This window comes from Mauremys reevesii, linkage group 2, assembly GCF_016161935.1.
Source record: "Mauremys reevesii isolate NIE-2019 linkage group 2, ASM1616193v1, whole genome shotgun sequence".
Classification (NCBI taxonomy): Eukaryota; Metazoa; Chordata; order Testudines; family Geoemydidae; genus Mauremys; species Mauremys reevesii.
Window position 1 is genome coordinate 71425022 of NC_052624.1, and position 15017 is coordinate 71440038.

At 41.4% G+C, this 15017-nt stretch overlaps 1 protein-coding gene across 14 annotated transcripts in view; it reads left to right on the plus strand.

The window, feature by feature from the left end:
- Window positions 1–15017, plus strand: part of RARB (retinoic acid receptor beta) — a 513024-nt gene that overhangs the window by 402284 nt on the left and 95723 nt on the right. For all 14 annotated transcript variants that reach the window (XM_039523137.1, XM_039523135.1, XM_039523136.1 and 11 more), the window contains one exon: window positions 7045–7193. In XM_039523137.1, the coding sequence (XP_039379071.1) occupies window positions 7045–7193 (149 nt within the window). The remainder of the gene's footprint in view (window positions 1–7044; window positions 7194–15017) is intronic.

Consider the following 15017-nt stretch of genomic DNA (forward strand, 5'->3'; position numbering starts at 1 on the left):
GAGGGCTTGTCTACACTGGCAAGTTTCTGTGCAGTAAAGCAGCTTTTTGCGTTCAAACTGCAGATGTGTACACACTGCCAAGCCACTTTCTGCACAGAAACTCCTCAGGCTTTGGCTACACTTGCACTTCAAAGCGCTGCCGCGGCGGCGCTTTGAAGCGCTAAGTGTAGTCAAAGCGCCAGCGCTGGGAGAGAGCTCTCCCAGCGCTGTCCGTGCTCCACCTCCCTGTGGGGAATAACGAACAGCGCTGGGAGCCGCGCTCCCAGAGCTGGGGCTTTGACCACACTGGCGCTTTGCAGCGCTGCAATTTGCAGCGCTGGAGAGGGTGTGTTTTCACACCCTGCTGCAGCGCTGCAAATTTGCAAGTGTAGCCAAGGCTTCAGTTGCAACGCTGCAAAAAAACCCACCTCTGCGAGAGTCGTAAGGCTATTTGCACAGAGGCTCCCGTGCTCTATTGCCAGTGTAGACACTTGATTGCTTTGTGTGCTGTAATTGGCCTCCAGAGCTGTCCCATAATGTCTCAAGCTGCCCTGCACACATGAGGCCCTCCCCTTTCAGAGCACCATTTCTGGCAGCCCCTGCTGTGCTGTGCTGATCTGCTCTGGGACACAAAGCAAACCATTAATGTGGAATGTTCAAGCTGTTGAACACAGAGGCGGGTGTGGGGGGGGAGGGGGAGAGAGAGAGACAGAGAGAGATTGCTGTGCGGAGAGCCCAGGGATGGAGGCGGGGGCTGATGTCGGGTTTCCCCCTCCCCCTGCCTCAGGACTTGTTGCTTCCTGCTGCTGTCTGAACTTATAAGACAGCATGCTGATATACTCTCTGTCCCCCAAAACAGTGTCTCTCTCCCCCTCTCCATACACATACACACTCCCCGCCCCCACACACACTTCTGTTGAAAAGCAGCTGGCAATGTAGTAGGATGCCCATAGAACAATGGGATTGGGAAACCTGCATCACGTGACTCTGTGACTGCCCCATGAGGCATTGCAAACCCTTCCCAAAGCACCCTGCAGCCAGGTGCACAGTGGGATAGCTACCACAATGCACTGCTGTCTTTGCGGTGCAAGAGCTGCTAATGTAGATGCACTCCAGCGTCACAAGGAGCACAGTGTGGACACGCACTGGCGGTTTAATTCCAGCATGTTAATAAAAGTAGTGTAACTTGTGGAGCAGAAACTTGCCAGTGTAGCCATACCCTAAGTTTCCCAGATCTGAAGAAGAGCTCTGTGTACTCTCGAAAGCTTGTCTCTCTCACCAAGAGAAGTTGGCCCAGTAAAAGAGATACTACCTCACCTATCTTGTCTGTCTACTATTTACATGGACCAGACACACAAAGGGTTGGAGAAAGGAAATATTATCTCCATTGTACATATGGCTATTTGAGGTTCAGACAAATTAAGTGACTTGCCCAAGGAAATCAGTCTTAGAGCTGGGAATTGAACACGGATCTTCAGAGTCGCAATTTTGTTCCTCATTCACAGTAACATTTTTCTCCTCCAAGTGTGCTGCTTTTTGGGTCTAATCTTGTCCCCCTTACACGAATAAGAATTGCTAGACCTGGTTCCTTATTTTCAATTTGATGGCTGTGAATTGGGCTCATTGTTAAGTATTTAGTTATGTTAAGTGATTTTGACAGATATATTATTTGAAGCCTACTGTAGGAATTCTACCTGGTATAGAACAATGATCCAAAGCAGGGGTTTTCAACCTTTTTCTTTCCGAGGCCCCCCCAGCATGCTTTATAAAAACTCCAGGGCCCACCTTTGTCACAACAGCTGCTTTTCTGCAATAGATTAAAAGCCAGGGCCAGCATTAGGGGGTAGGAAGAAGGGGAATGGCCTGGGCCGCGACACCACAGGTGGCTCCATGAAGCTAAGTTGCTCAGGCTTCGGCTTTAACCTGGGGTGGCGGGGTTTGGGCGTGGGCTTCAGCTTTCTGCCCTGGGCCCCAGCGAATCTAACGCTGGCCCTGCTCTCTGGTTTATTTTGGCGGACCCCCCTGAAACCTGCTCAGGGGGGCCCTGGATGAGAACCACTGATCTAAAGAAACATGTTTAGCTTTTCAACAAACAGACAAGGATAGCTTTGGCTCTCTGAAGTAGAAAACCACATTATAAAAATTTAATGTCGATATTTAATCTTCTGGTGTCCCTTATGAAAATGCAAGGCCACTTCCCATAATAAAAGTCAGCCTGAGGACTAATTTTTTTTTGTTTTTTGGCCTTCAGCCCAGGTCATGTAGTTACAGTATACGGTGATTAGCTGATTCTGAATTCCCCCTCCCCTTTTTTAAGACCTAAGCTGTCTTGTAGAGCTGTACTATGTCATGAATAAAATCAATGCTCGAAAAATTATGACCATGAGTTAAAATGAAATAAGTAATGTAACATTATAGATTAAAGACAGATGTGTGCAGCTGACAAGACATGAGCTCATTAGAAGGGGGAGGGAAAAAAGAGGATACGGAAAGTAAAAATAAATAAATGTACTTATAGACATCTAAAAATGTAGATGTATTGTCTCCATATGGGCCATGATTGGTAGCTTTTATTTCAATCCCAGTGCATTGTGTTCATGTATAAAATATTCAAAAGAAATGACGATGGTGATAGTACTAGTATCCCAGTTTAATAACAAAAATTTAAGTTGATGGATCGCAAACTAGAAATGTTTTTTTTTTCTTTTTAAACTGAGCATGTTTTTTTTCACGGGTTGAGCTAATTACGGTGCTGTGTAAATGGAATATGCATGATTTGCTGTGTATTTAAAGTCCTCATTCACTGTAATGGTCAAGCAGACAGCTTCAGTGACTGAGAGGGAACAGATTTGCAAGAGGTTTTTTTTCTAACAAAACATCTTTGTTTAAAAAAAGAAAAGAAAATCAAAGTCTTTACCTATGGTATCTCCCTTTGTTTTCATCCCATTGTCTGTGAGCTGCACCTGTTGTCTATATGGTAAGAATAGCAGGGATTCATAGCCCAGCAACAGTACTCAGCCAGAATCCCGTGTGACCGGGTCAAACACATACTCACTCCAGGGTCATGGCCAGGTTACTAAGTCAAGGCTGGCAAGCCTCCATGATAATGTTTTCTTTTTCTCTCACTCTTTTTTTGGTCTTCCAAACCAGATTTAAAAAAAAAAACAACAACAAAACAACAACCTCATAAAAATGCAGACTATTTGTTTAAGTATGACAGATTCAAAGCACTTTATTATTAAAAAATTTTTGAGGGGGCAGGAGTCAGTGATATTTTGGATTTAATTTGATGATATAGTTTTGAATGGCATACAAAAGAAATAAATTTGTATGGAAACAAATGAAACCCACTTTTCCACTGCCTAGATTTTTACTGGAAGATGATTAAAGGCAGACTCTTTTTCTAGACTAGACATAAAAATTAAATGATCTACAGTATATAGTTATTTTTGCAAATGTTTAGAGGCTTATAAATAATGTCTACAATGAAATGCACACATACAAGCGGCAGAGAATCTGTTTCTAATTACTTGTACTTTAGCTGAACTTTGGCGTTTCCTTTGACTTTCTGCCTAATGTATGTGAGCTGTGTGCCTTGCACTCCAGCAGTGAATTCACAAAAAAAAAAAAAAAAAAAAATAGACTGACTGACTTCTTGGTGCCAACAAAAATGAGGGTTAACAGAATGTTTTGACCAAATGCAACACTTTTCTATTCACCCTAATTAGCTGAAATTGCTCCTTCCCACCAGGGACTCAGAACCCAGTGTTCAAAGTTCCCTTGGGGCTATCCAGGAAATGCCATTTGCTTTACAACTTTTTATTCTTTTAACACTCAGCTGTCCAAAGTGTGCATTAAAATACAGTCTTAATAATCTAAGTTTCTAGTAAAATGAAAGGGGCTTCATAATGCTTGTCTGCTTTTAATCAGCCACAAAATAAAATACCTCTATCTGTCAACATGGTTTAGCTAGCAGTAAATTAGCTCTTGTACACTCTCTTAAGGATCTTATCTGCTACTTTATCTAACCTTTAGAAACATTTCAAACATGTTAGGAATCATTAAGTTACCTTTTGTTTGAGAATCCCTGAATGCTTAAGTGGAACTTGTGTTTTGTAACTTCTTTTATGCTGTATTTTCTCAGGTGAATTGAGATTCCCAAGTGTCACATCCTCTGCTAACAGCAAAACATTAAAAATCAGGTTGTGTTTTGTTTTCCCCACTTTGGGGAAATTGTAGGATTACTTTAAAATTGCATTAGCTGGGACTCCACCTTCCTGTTTGTAACACATACACCTAGATACAGAATGCCTTTTTTTCCTGCTGCTCTTGCCCAAACAACCTATGTGAAGTAATAATAATAGTACTTTGTTCCTATAAATAACATCTTTCATCCAGTGACTGCAAAGTGGTTTACAAACATGAATCAATTAAGCCTCTGGCACCATTCCAGGGAGTTGCCAGCATACCATTTTACTGATAGCCTCCTTGCCTCAGTTTACCTAAGTCCAAGGATCCACAGTAAGTTACTAACAGATAGAAATAGAGCCCATGTGATCTGAATCCAGGCCCTCTGCACAACTACAGTTCTTGTCTATAACCGAAAATAAACAAGCCCTGTAATTGTTTTCTTGTGACAAATAAAACTCACTAGGCGTTTGTTCTTGTGACACGTGTTTCCAGTGTATGGGCTAAGCCAATTTAATAGCAGATATAGCTGAGCCGGTTTGGGAGGTGTATTTCTTGTTCTTGTTGTTTTTTGATTGTCATATCCATTTTCAAATTGTCTACCTTGGCAGTTCTATAGTAGCCTCCTCAGCATCTTCAGTTGCTGACTCTGCTTTGTGCATTTATGAACAGAGCCGGGTGTTTCATCTCATCTAAGTAACACAAGTTACTGTGGCTTGGCCAGAGTCTGACAGAGCTTTGTTGAGCATATGGTTAGCAATTTGAACACCACCATTGGATGCTGCTTCTTATTTGGAATAAACAATCAAAAAAGTAGAAGCAGATCAGAATTATTCCTAAAAGACTGCTTTCTCCAAACTAAAATCATATAAGGATGGCAAGAGTGCAGTTGTTTTACCAAATAACACAACCCTCGTTCCCCATGGGATGTCTAAAAACTGGTTTTTACTCTGAGTGAGATAGCTCAATGAGCTAATATAGAACACATTGTCTGCTGAGATTGCAGAGTTTAAGAGCTAAATTTTTATCATTCCAGATACTGATTGGGAGCCACTAAGATGCATGTACTAGCATGAAATAAGGAACAGAATGTTTGAGACCTCTCAAGGGCATTTGATGAATCTAACTTTAATTTAAAAGGACTAATAGATTATTGATTTAAGCAGGGTGACTGTGCACAAATCAATAACAGAGTGCTCTGTGTCTATCTTAAATGCTAAAAATGACTATTAAAAGAAAGAATATAGTGGATTTTGTCTCTTTTTTTTTTTAAAAGAAAAATCTTAACCTTTCCTCTGTAGAGTTGGAACCTGTAGCATGTTACTTGTAACATGGTTTTGCTAAGGTGTCAGTGAATTCTGAAGAATGCGGGTTGGGAATGAATCTCGAATGTAATACAAATGCAACATTTTAAAAATGTGAAAACCATCTTGGACAGTAAATCTTGTCCAAAATGTTCTGTTGACTAATATTCTTAGCGTTCACTTTTAAGACTCTTGAGAGTTAGCTCTGTGGATAATGTCTAATATTTCTGGACGGATACAAGTTAATACGTTACATCATTTCTATGTATCTGTTGAAAAATTCGAGGTATTTGTCCGAGAAGCAGCAGAACAACTTACTGAAACAAGGAAATGTATTGCACATCTACAATAAATATGAATGATGGTGTATCAGATAAAACTAATACAGATCCTTTGAAAAGATCAAGTTCACATCTTTTATCCTGCTTCACAGAGCTTTCATGTTGTTTCCCAGAAAGGAATAACTAATGCCTCAACAGATTCAAAATAAATGTCCATCCAGAAATATTAAGGCAGTAAAGTGACAAGATGTCATAATAATAATGCCCCTTTTCAAAGTGGTTTACAAACATTAATATCCCATAAGGCAGATAAATAGGTGTTACTGCATGATGTCAATGTACAGATAGAGAAACTGTAGGATTAGAACTTGCTGTCCTATGCTTAAATCATCAATCTCTTAGGCCTGGTCACACTAAAGGGGAAATTATTAGAGTGCGAAAAATTCAGAACGTGCGTAGCGCGAATTCTGAACTACCTAGTTACTACTCACCACTCACCCCGCCGCGGGCGGGAACGGTCCGCGCTCCTCGCCGGCCCCGCCAACTCCTTCTGCGGGAGGTGTGGGAGGAGCGCGGCGCGCGCGCGTCCGTTCGTCGCGAACTATCGCAGAGATAGAGCGCGATAGTTCAAAAAAAAAAAACTCTCTTCTCGTCGAACCGGCAGGTAAGTGTAGACGTACCCTTAATGCACATTGATGATTTTCCATATCCTTCCATGACAAACTTGCATCCTGAAAATGTTCCCTCTGTTGAGAAAGTAGGTGAGAGACTTCATAGCATGTTTAACTAAAAGATAGATGTTGAATGGATAGATATTTCACATGTCATTCCCCATCAAAGACTACATTCTATGCTCACATGTGCTCACCAATAGCTCATGTTTAATTCCAAAGGCAGAATCTAGAATATGATCTAAATTCTGTCCTCTGATGCCCAAATTCATTTCCTAGTCTAGTCTAGTCTAAAGGATTTGTGTTGGGGGTATCTTAGCATGGAATTTGGCCCAGTGTGTGGATCTGACGCCATGTGCCTTTTGGAAAATGGGATTGCAAGATTATGGAAGGGCCTGAATTTATGTATCCTACTTATTTAAAAAAATACATCTGTGTTTAGGGAGACAGAGTGTGGATCTGATGGTATCTCTTTGTAAATGTTGCGAAGAAAGCCAAACATATCCTTGTGAAACACAATTTTTTTAGTAGCTGTAAAGGAATAAATAATAGAGTAGATAAAAGTCAAAGGTAATGCACTAAAATGGTGGTTTTTCTTGTCTTTATTTTTTTCTTTTGTAGCCATTGAAACTCAGAGTACCAGTTCTGAAGAACTTGTCCCAAGCCCACCTTCTCCACTTCCTCCTCCTCGTGTTTACAAGCCCTGTTTTGTCTGTCAGGACAAGTCATCTGGATATCATTATGGCGTCAGTGCCTGTGAGGGATGTAAGGTGAGTACCAAAACCCCACTGGTATTTTGTTAGACAGCCCTGCGTTTCTTTTAGAGATAGGCTAAGCAGATTAGTTTCAGACTGGATTGAATGCCTCCAAAGGCAGGATAGTTTGGCCTTACTCACTAAGTCAGAGTTAATTCAAGCAGGCAGACAAGTAGTTGTCATTCCTGGAGTAACCTGTCCTCTCCACCCTTGCAGCAGTATATGATTGGCTGACATAAGGATGGAATTGGAACAGGGCCGGTGCAAGGAAGTTTTGCACCCCTGCGCACCCTCAGGCACACCCCCCCCGCGGCAGCTCCCCCCCCCCGCCCTGAGGCGCCCCCCCTACCCCCCGCGGCAGCTTCCCACCCCCCAGCCGGGGAGCCAGCTCACCTCTGCTCCACGTCCCTACCCTACCCCAGCTCACCTTTGCTCCACATCCTCCCGGAGCACCCCACCCCCGCTCTAATTCTCCTCCCAGGCTTACAGTGCCAAACAGCTGATTGGCGCTGCAAGCCTGGGAGGTGGGAGAAGTGGAGCAGCAACCACACTTGGGGAGGAACCGCTGTAAAAAAAAAAAAAATTGGGGGCACTGTTTTTCGGCACCCCCAAATCTTGGCACCCTAGGCAACCGCCTAGTTCGCCTTAATGGTAGCACCAGCCCTGAATTGGAAGTACATCTTTTTAGATGTGTTACTTTGCAGAATGATGTAAAAACACATGATGGCTCCTTCTCTTAATTCATTGTGTCCACCGATAAATTAAGTATTGCATTGGGAGGTGAGGTTCACATGACTATTTGCTGTCCTTAGTTCATCTTCTCTGTTATACTTTTATGTAGTATACTGCCTATAGTACTGCCTATTTAGAGATGTAAAGGATCTGAGCCTTCCCAAAGTTCAGCAGAATTGAGATCTTTGGTGTTGGCTCATCCCTTGCACAATTAAGCATTAAGTTAAAATGTGAGCATGGTTCCAAACTTTCCAGAAATGTATCAGTGGTCAGATCTGGGGTTTCATTATGGACCCCACAGACAAAGCAGAATGGCAGCTGTTAAACTATCTCTGACAGACTACAAAGTAGAAATAAGGATGTGGTTGCCAGCTACTTTTAACATTGTGATTGTTAGTATTTTAGTTGAATATCGATACACATTTTTACATAGACAGTTTGTGAGGAATCCATGGCATCTGGAATTGGAGTACTAGCGTATATACTTGCAGAGACTGAACATGCATCAGAGAGGTTATGTGAGCTGAGCCGTGTGTGTGTGTGTGTTTGAGAGAGAATACGTAGAACAGTTAGATAAGGGAATTGTGCAACATGATCATGATAGCCACATTTTTTTCTAGCAATGTTAGAGGGACATATCAAAATATTTTGGGGGAAATTATGAAAAAAAGGTGCCTAAGTAGGAGTTATATAGTTCTTGGTTTTATTAGTGATTAGTACCTACTGTGCAATACCTGTTTTGGTAGGAGAGAATGGTTATAGAGCAGAAGTACTATCAACATTATTGTATTTTGAAATCTGGTTCTGTAGTCCACATGGATATGCTTCTACCCCCTACACAAGTGCATGTACATATGCTCATACACACACAAAGCTAAGTTTAGTGATGTTTTTTAGGCAAATATTCTAGTCAAGTCCTGCCAGATATTAATAGCCAGTGTGGAAAGAGCAACAGCGTGCAGGCACGGACAGTGGTGAGTGCTACTGTACAAAAGGTTTGAGTTTAGGGTTGATGTTTGTTGCACAGAACAGTCTCAGTCTTGCAGCATGATTATAGTGTCCCACAAATTCAGTGGGAAGACCTGAATGTAGGACAAGGAATGATATTAGTATGGGATAACACACCATGAGATCATTCTCTTCTATACTAACACACACTAATTATGGTATCTGGAGGTAACACACTATAAAAATGGTAAAATATTTTAACCTTCCGTTAAAAAATCTGCATTTATTAAAAGAAATTAATAAAATCTATATTTTGGTGTATTCTTATGAAATATTGGAATTTGTTCTGATTTTGTTATTAGTCAGCCACACATTTAGGCCCCAGTTCTGCAGCTTCTGTAGGGTGCAGGGTGTCTGCTGCACCAATATGGACCCTCTTTCCTCACTCCAGTTGGTTTGCACTATTGTGATTTTGATTTCAGTGGTGCGCTGACTTCTTCAGGAAAGAAGTTACAGGATCTCAGCCTGATATTTTTGCTCCATAAATATACCATAAATAGGTATTTGAAAGTTAGCATATAAGATCATCTACGTTTTAAATTCTCCTTCCAGTGTTGAATTTTTGCTTGTATTATCTAGCCATGTTCTCAAGTACTGTCATGCTGTGGTTGTTGCCATGCTGCTGAAATTTTCCTTTCTGTTTGAAAAACTACAATAGAAACTTGTAAATCTCACTTCACTTAATTGCACATCTGCTCTTCCTGAGATGGGCACAGAAAAATGGTTGTATCCCTTCCCTTTTTCAGCAAGAATGTAATTGCAGAATGCAAGAGAGAGGTCGCATGTTTCAAAGATTTCATTTTTTTTAAAAAATATGTTCAAGTGTACTTATGACATACCAGGGTACAATCCAGACCAATGAGTGGCTGTGTCACTTCTGCCCTGTAACATGCGCTATCTCTGTTTGTTTTCCTTTACAAGGTTTTGCGGCTTTAGCCTCCAACCTGAACTGCTCACAAACAGACTCCAGCATGTTAGTTACTCTCAGCTATGTCTGCCACACCTTGGCTCTTACCAACCTTAAAGATTACCACAGAGTGTCCACAACATACTCCCAGTCCCCAGATTCCCTCCCCACCAAAACGTGTCCTGTACTGCCCAGCCCTCTGCTGGACAGTACACATGTATCAAATCGGTTATTCCTTTAAGGGAATAATAGGCACACAACTTGCTGCCCCAAATGGAGTTACCCAGACACTTCAACTTAAACACACTGGATTAGATAAAATGGTAAAACAAGTTTATTAACTGCAAAGAGAGAGATTTTAAGTGAGTACAAGTAATGAGGCATAAAAGTCATGACTGGTTACAAGAGAAATAAAGATAAAATGCAATTGGTGCCTCATCTAACAAACTATATTAGATTCAAGGCAAAGTTTTCTCACCTCATATTTTCAGCAGTCTGACTGACCAAACTCTTTAGGTCAGGACCCCTCTTCCAGAGTCCAGTGGCTGCTTTCTTTGTCTCTTCTGGTGCAGTGAATGTAATGGGTAGGGAGAGAGAGGAGGGGGGGGTGCCTTGGGGTCTGCCCCTTCTTTGTATAGTCATGTCCCTCCTTAACGCTGCTGTGTGCATTTTGCCATGATGAATTGATCAGCAAATAATGAGTTTTTAAATGGTACCTCACAAGACAGGCCTTGTAGAAAAATTATTACAATAGTGTGTAGGGTGTGAATATAATATTCTGTCACAATATTATATAACTTTTATTGGAACATTCCAAAGAATTATCATACATAATTCAAACAAAACCACACTTGTCAAAATATATGAAAAAGTCTGTTTTGTAATACATTTTTTTACTTGCTAATTTGAAAAATTGGTAATTCTGCACTTAGATACCATATTGACAGAGGCTGTTAGAAGTAAATCTAAGATAAATATATAGAGACAATAATGGGTATGTCAGTGAGAATTCGCAAGATTCTAGTGTAGTGGTTTGAATCTTTGCAGCTGTCAGTACTTGTGTGCAGTGTTCAGTGATTAGAGATTGCCTGATGAGCTTTCTGGTCAACACGAAATTATATCCTTACTGACAGCTGGCAGTTACTTTGTAAAGACAGAATACTGATATAGTCAAAAGTACCTAGAACCCTACAGCCAACCTTTGAGACTTCTAGACTGAAAACACTGATCTTTCCTCTTTCCAAAAATTTTATCTTCTCCTCTTCACTCCCCCTTTGTACCATTCTGTCCATTCTTCCATTCCTCAACCTTTGCTCTCCCCTTGCACTCACTTGTCCCGTTCCTGCTCTTGGACCACTGAGCATGTCCAGAGAAAGTCTGCCTAATCCCGCCTTTCTGCCTCATCAGCTCTACTTTCTCACTCTAATCACTTTTAGGCCACCAGTTACAGTCAGTTCTTCTCCACCTTCAATTCCCTCCATAAACCCTTTCTCTAACCTTATGGTCTTCTGCATCCCCCTTCCCTGAGAATATAGCCAGCTTCTTTGCAAAATAAAAAAAAATCCAATCCAGCATGACTTCTCCCTTTCCTTCCTTGTCCTCCTTCACCCCTATTTCCAGCTTCTCCTCCTTCACTTCTCTTTCTGACTGAGTCTCATTTCTTCTCTTTGCTGCTAAACCTTCAGCTTGTTCCCTTAATCTCATGCCTTCTCACCTCCTGCCATCCATGCCTCCTTTTCTCTTATTTTCATCCTTTCTTTCTCCTCTGCCTCATTTCCCTCTGCTTTCAAGTACAAGATACTCCTGTCTCCCCATCTTGTAAAAAAACATTCCCCAGAATCCATCGTGTCTAACTATGGTTCTGTCCCCTTTCTTCTCTATGTCTTTTTGTCTCAAAAATAACAGAGCATGCTGCTTACTCTCCCTTGACTTCCTTTCTTCTCATTTTCCCCCTGCTCTCCTCTTATTTGGCTCCTTGCTCTCTACTCCACTGTAACGGCCATCACAAAGGTCATTTATGATTTCTTACCACCCCGAGGTAATTTTTTGTCCTTAACAACTTGGTTTATTTACTGCCTTTCACACTGTTGATCACTGTCCTTTAAAACAAACAAAAGGAAGTATTTTTTCACAAAATACACAAACAACCTGTGGAACTCCTTGCCAGAGGATGTTGTGAAGGCCAAGACTATAACAGGGTTCAGAAAAGAGCTAGATAAGTTCATGGAGGATAGGTCCATCAATGGCTATTCGTCAGGATGGGCAGGGATGGTGTCCCTAGCCTCTGTTTGCCAGAAGCTGGGAATGGGCAACAGGGGATGGATCACATGATGATTACCTGTTCTGTTCATTCCCTCTGGGGAACCTGGCATTGGCCACTGTTGGAAGACAGGATACTGGGTTAAATGGACCTTTGGTCTGACCCAATATGGGCGTTCTTATGTTCCTTTGCCATTTTCTCTGTCTTGACTTCCGTGACTATATCCTCTTATCTTGCTGACTGCTTGTTCAGTGTCTACGTAAATAGCTCCTCCTGTCTCTACCTCTCCCAACCGTTATTACCCAAAGTTCCAGTCTTGGTGCTCTCCTCTTCCCTCATCTCTAGATAATCTTATCTCCTCCCATGGTCAATTACTGCCTTCCCATGAGTGATTCCCAAATGTACCCTTCTTCCCCTTCTGTCCTTGTTTAAATGCCTCTGACATGTCCTCTTACTTGTCTAACTGCCAGCTCAGACTCAGTCTCTTGAAAACTGAGAACTCTTCATCACTTTTCCTTTCTGATCTCCACAAACAACTCCACTATCTTTTCTATTTCCCAGGCTTGCTACCATGGTGTCACATTCGACTCTTTACCATATTGATTCACCAGAATCCACCTTTAACCCTCCTTGTCCTCCTTGCCAAAACCCTTGTAAATGCACCGGTCATCTTTCATCTTGATTAACTTGCCCTCTTGCTCCCTCTTCCATTTCTCCCCCTCCCAGCCCCCACTCTCCACTTCAGATCCAACTTTCATCATGCTGGCTTCTAAAATGGGAAATAATCTGCCATCCTCCTCTGTCGAGCTTTCTTTCTTCATCCCTTCTTTATCCAGCCTTTGCAAACAATCCTTGTTCTTCCTTCTCATTCCTAATCCCTACATCCTCCCTCATCTGAATGGTTGGTCTGTATATTTTAAGCTCTTCAGGACATGGAGTGAGTCATAATCTCTGCTCATCAAATATCATGTAAATATATGTGGCTGTATAAATGATTTTAAATAATAATCCCCCCCCCAAAAAATGTTCTAACCCCAGTGCACTAATATGCCCAGTATTTGCCCAAGATTTTCCTAATTGAGTAGTGATTTGGAATGCCTCGATTTTTTGAGTTCTCTACTTGAGACGTCATAAGGAGGTGTGATTTTCAGAAGGTGGGCACTCAGCGCTTTCTGAAAAGCAGGCCTCTTTTAGATATTACAGGTTTGGCACCCAAAATCTTGGCATTTTGTTTTATTTCTGGGTAGTCCATTTGAAGAGCCACAACTATGAAGTCTGCATTATGTCTTGTCTATCCATTCTTATATTAGATCCTCTCAACTGAACTGAAAAGCAAATGTGTTGATAAGGGAAATTTCAGAGCTCACTAATTTTTTTCTGTATAAAATAACTCGTACATAGAACCACCTAGTTAGTTACATGTGCAGTGTTCATGTTCTCCTGTTTAAGTTCTCAATTATGTAAACTGCACAGTATTTCAGACGTATCCTTTGGAACTTACTGATGTATTTCATGACCTTCAAAGTACAGGAGATTATTAAAGGAAAATTGCACTAGTCTCAGGGTGTTGCTACAGAGAACGCTAAGAAATTCTTTGCAAAATGAGCAACTCTGATCCACCCAGCTGGGGCAAGTGGTTATAAGGCTCTTACTGAAAGCTCCGCTCTTTGGTACTGACTTCACTCTTCATTGTAGCAAGATCTGCAGAAAAGGGGGATTGAGTGTAGTGAGCTGCTTTCCCAAACAATGTCAGCATTGTGTGGATGAAGAGGAGAAACTGGTGCTCTGGCAGATTCTGCTGTCTGTTAGAGCCCTGTCCCTTGTTCTAAGCATTTAAAAGGCGACATTCCTTTGCTGGCAATACACTGCATGGATTTCTGGCTGCTGAGAGCAATTTGCGGGGGGCGGGAGGGGAGAGGAGGGAGAGCAGACTGTGAAATGTATAAAGGAGAGTACTATTTTTGTACTACATGCTGGCAAATTTGTTTGTACCATCAAAGTGCCTGTCTATTGTTTGTACCATCAAAGTGCCTGTCTATCTATTGTTTATGTTCATGAACAAAAGGTAAATAAATCTGCTTCACTGAGTATTCCCCATGTCAGCTCTTATCCCAGTATCTTTCCTATGTTAGTATTTTTATATAAAACTTCCTACATTATGGGGATCAGCAAATTAAAAAAGTAGCTGCGTCAATAAATTCCAGTGAACTTTGGCTATGGAAATATTACGCCCACTTGTTTTGCTCCCTCTGTACATCTGAACGAGTAGTTTTATTGCAAAGAGGTCAGACTTTCAGACTGTAGAAAAGAGGCATTAATATGTACAATGAAGCAAGACTGCAATTTCAGAGGATCAAATCTTACAAAGACAAGATAAGAAATACCCATGGGACCAGGGGAAAAAGAAAAAAAAAAGAAATATGGAGAAAATTAAACAGTTCTTGCTTTGTTCCAGGTTGCTTATTCATGAGGAGGTCCAGCTGAGTAGAAAACCTGAACAGAAAAAATACCCTAATACATATGCTCAGGGGTGCACAGTTCTGCTCGTGTGTGTAGTCTGCCCCAAAGCTTGTAGCACTGTCCAAGTCTCTGGATCCACAGTCCTGTAACTCCTTCCTAACTAGCATTTCATAACCCTCCTGGAGTTACCTACACATTCATTACGTTCTCCATGGATGTGTCACTGTGGACACTGAGGCTAATAGAGCATTCCCTTTGCAGGGCAATGTCCTTCATGACAAATGCCTTTTTAAAAAATAGGTAACTATTCTCTTCGCCTTTTAAATCAACTTGAGCCAGATTCTCATTTATATTTAAAAACTTTGAATGTCTGTCATACTATATTTTCCTTTAATTGGTTCTGGCAGTGGAGTGAGCCTTAAAGTGGTGGATGTATGTGATGACATCAATCCTCCACATGTCCGCCTCCAGC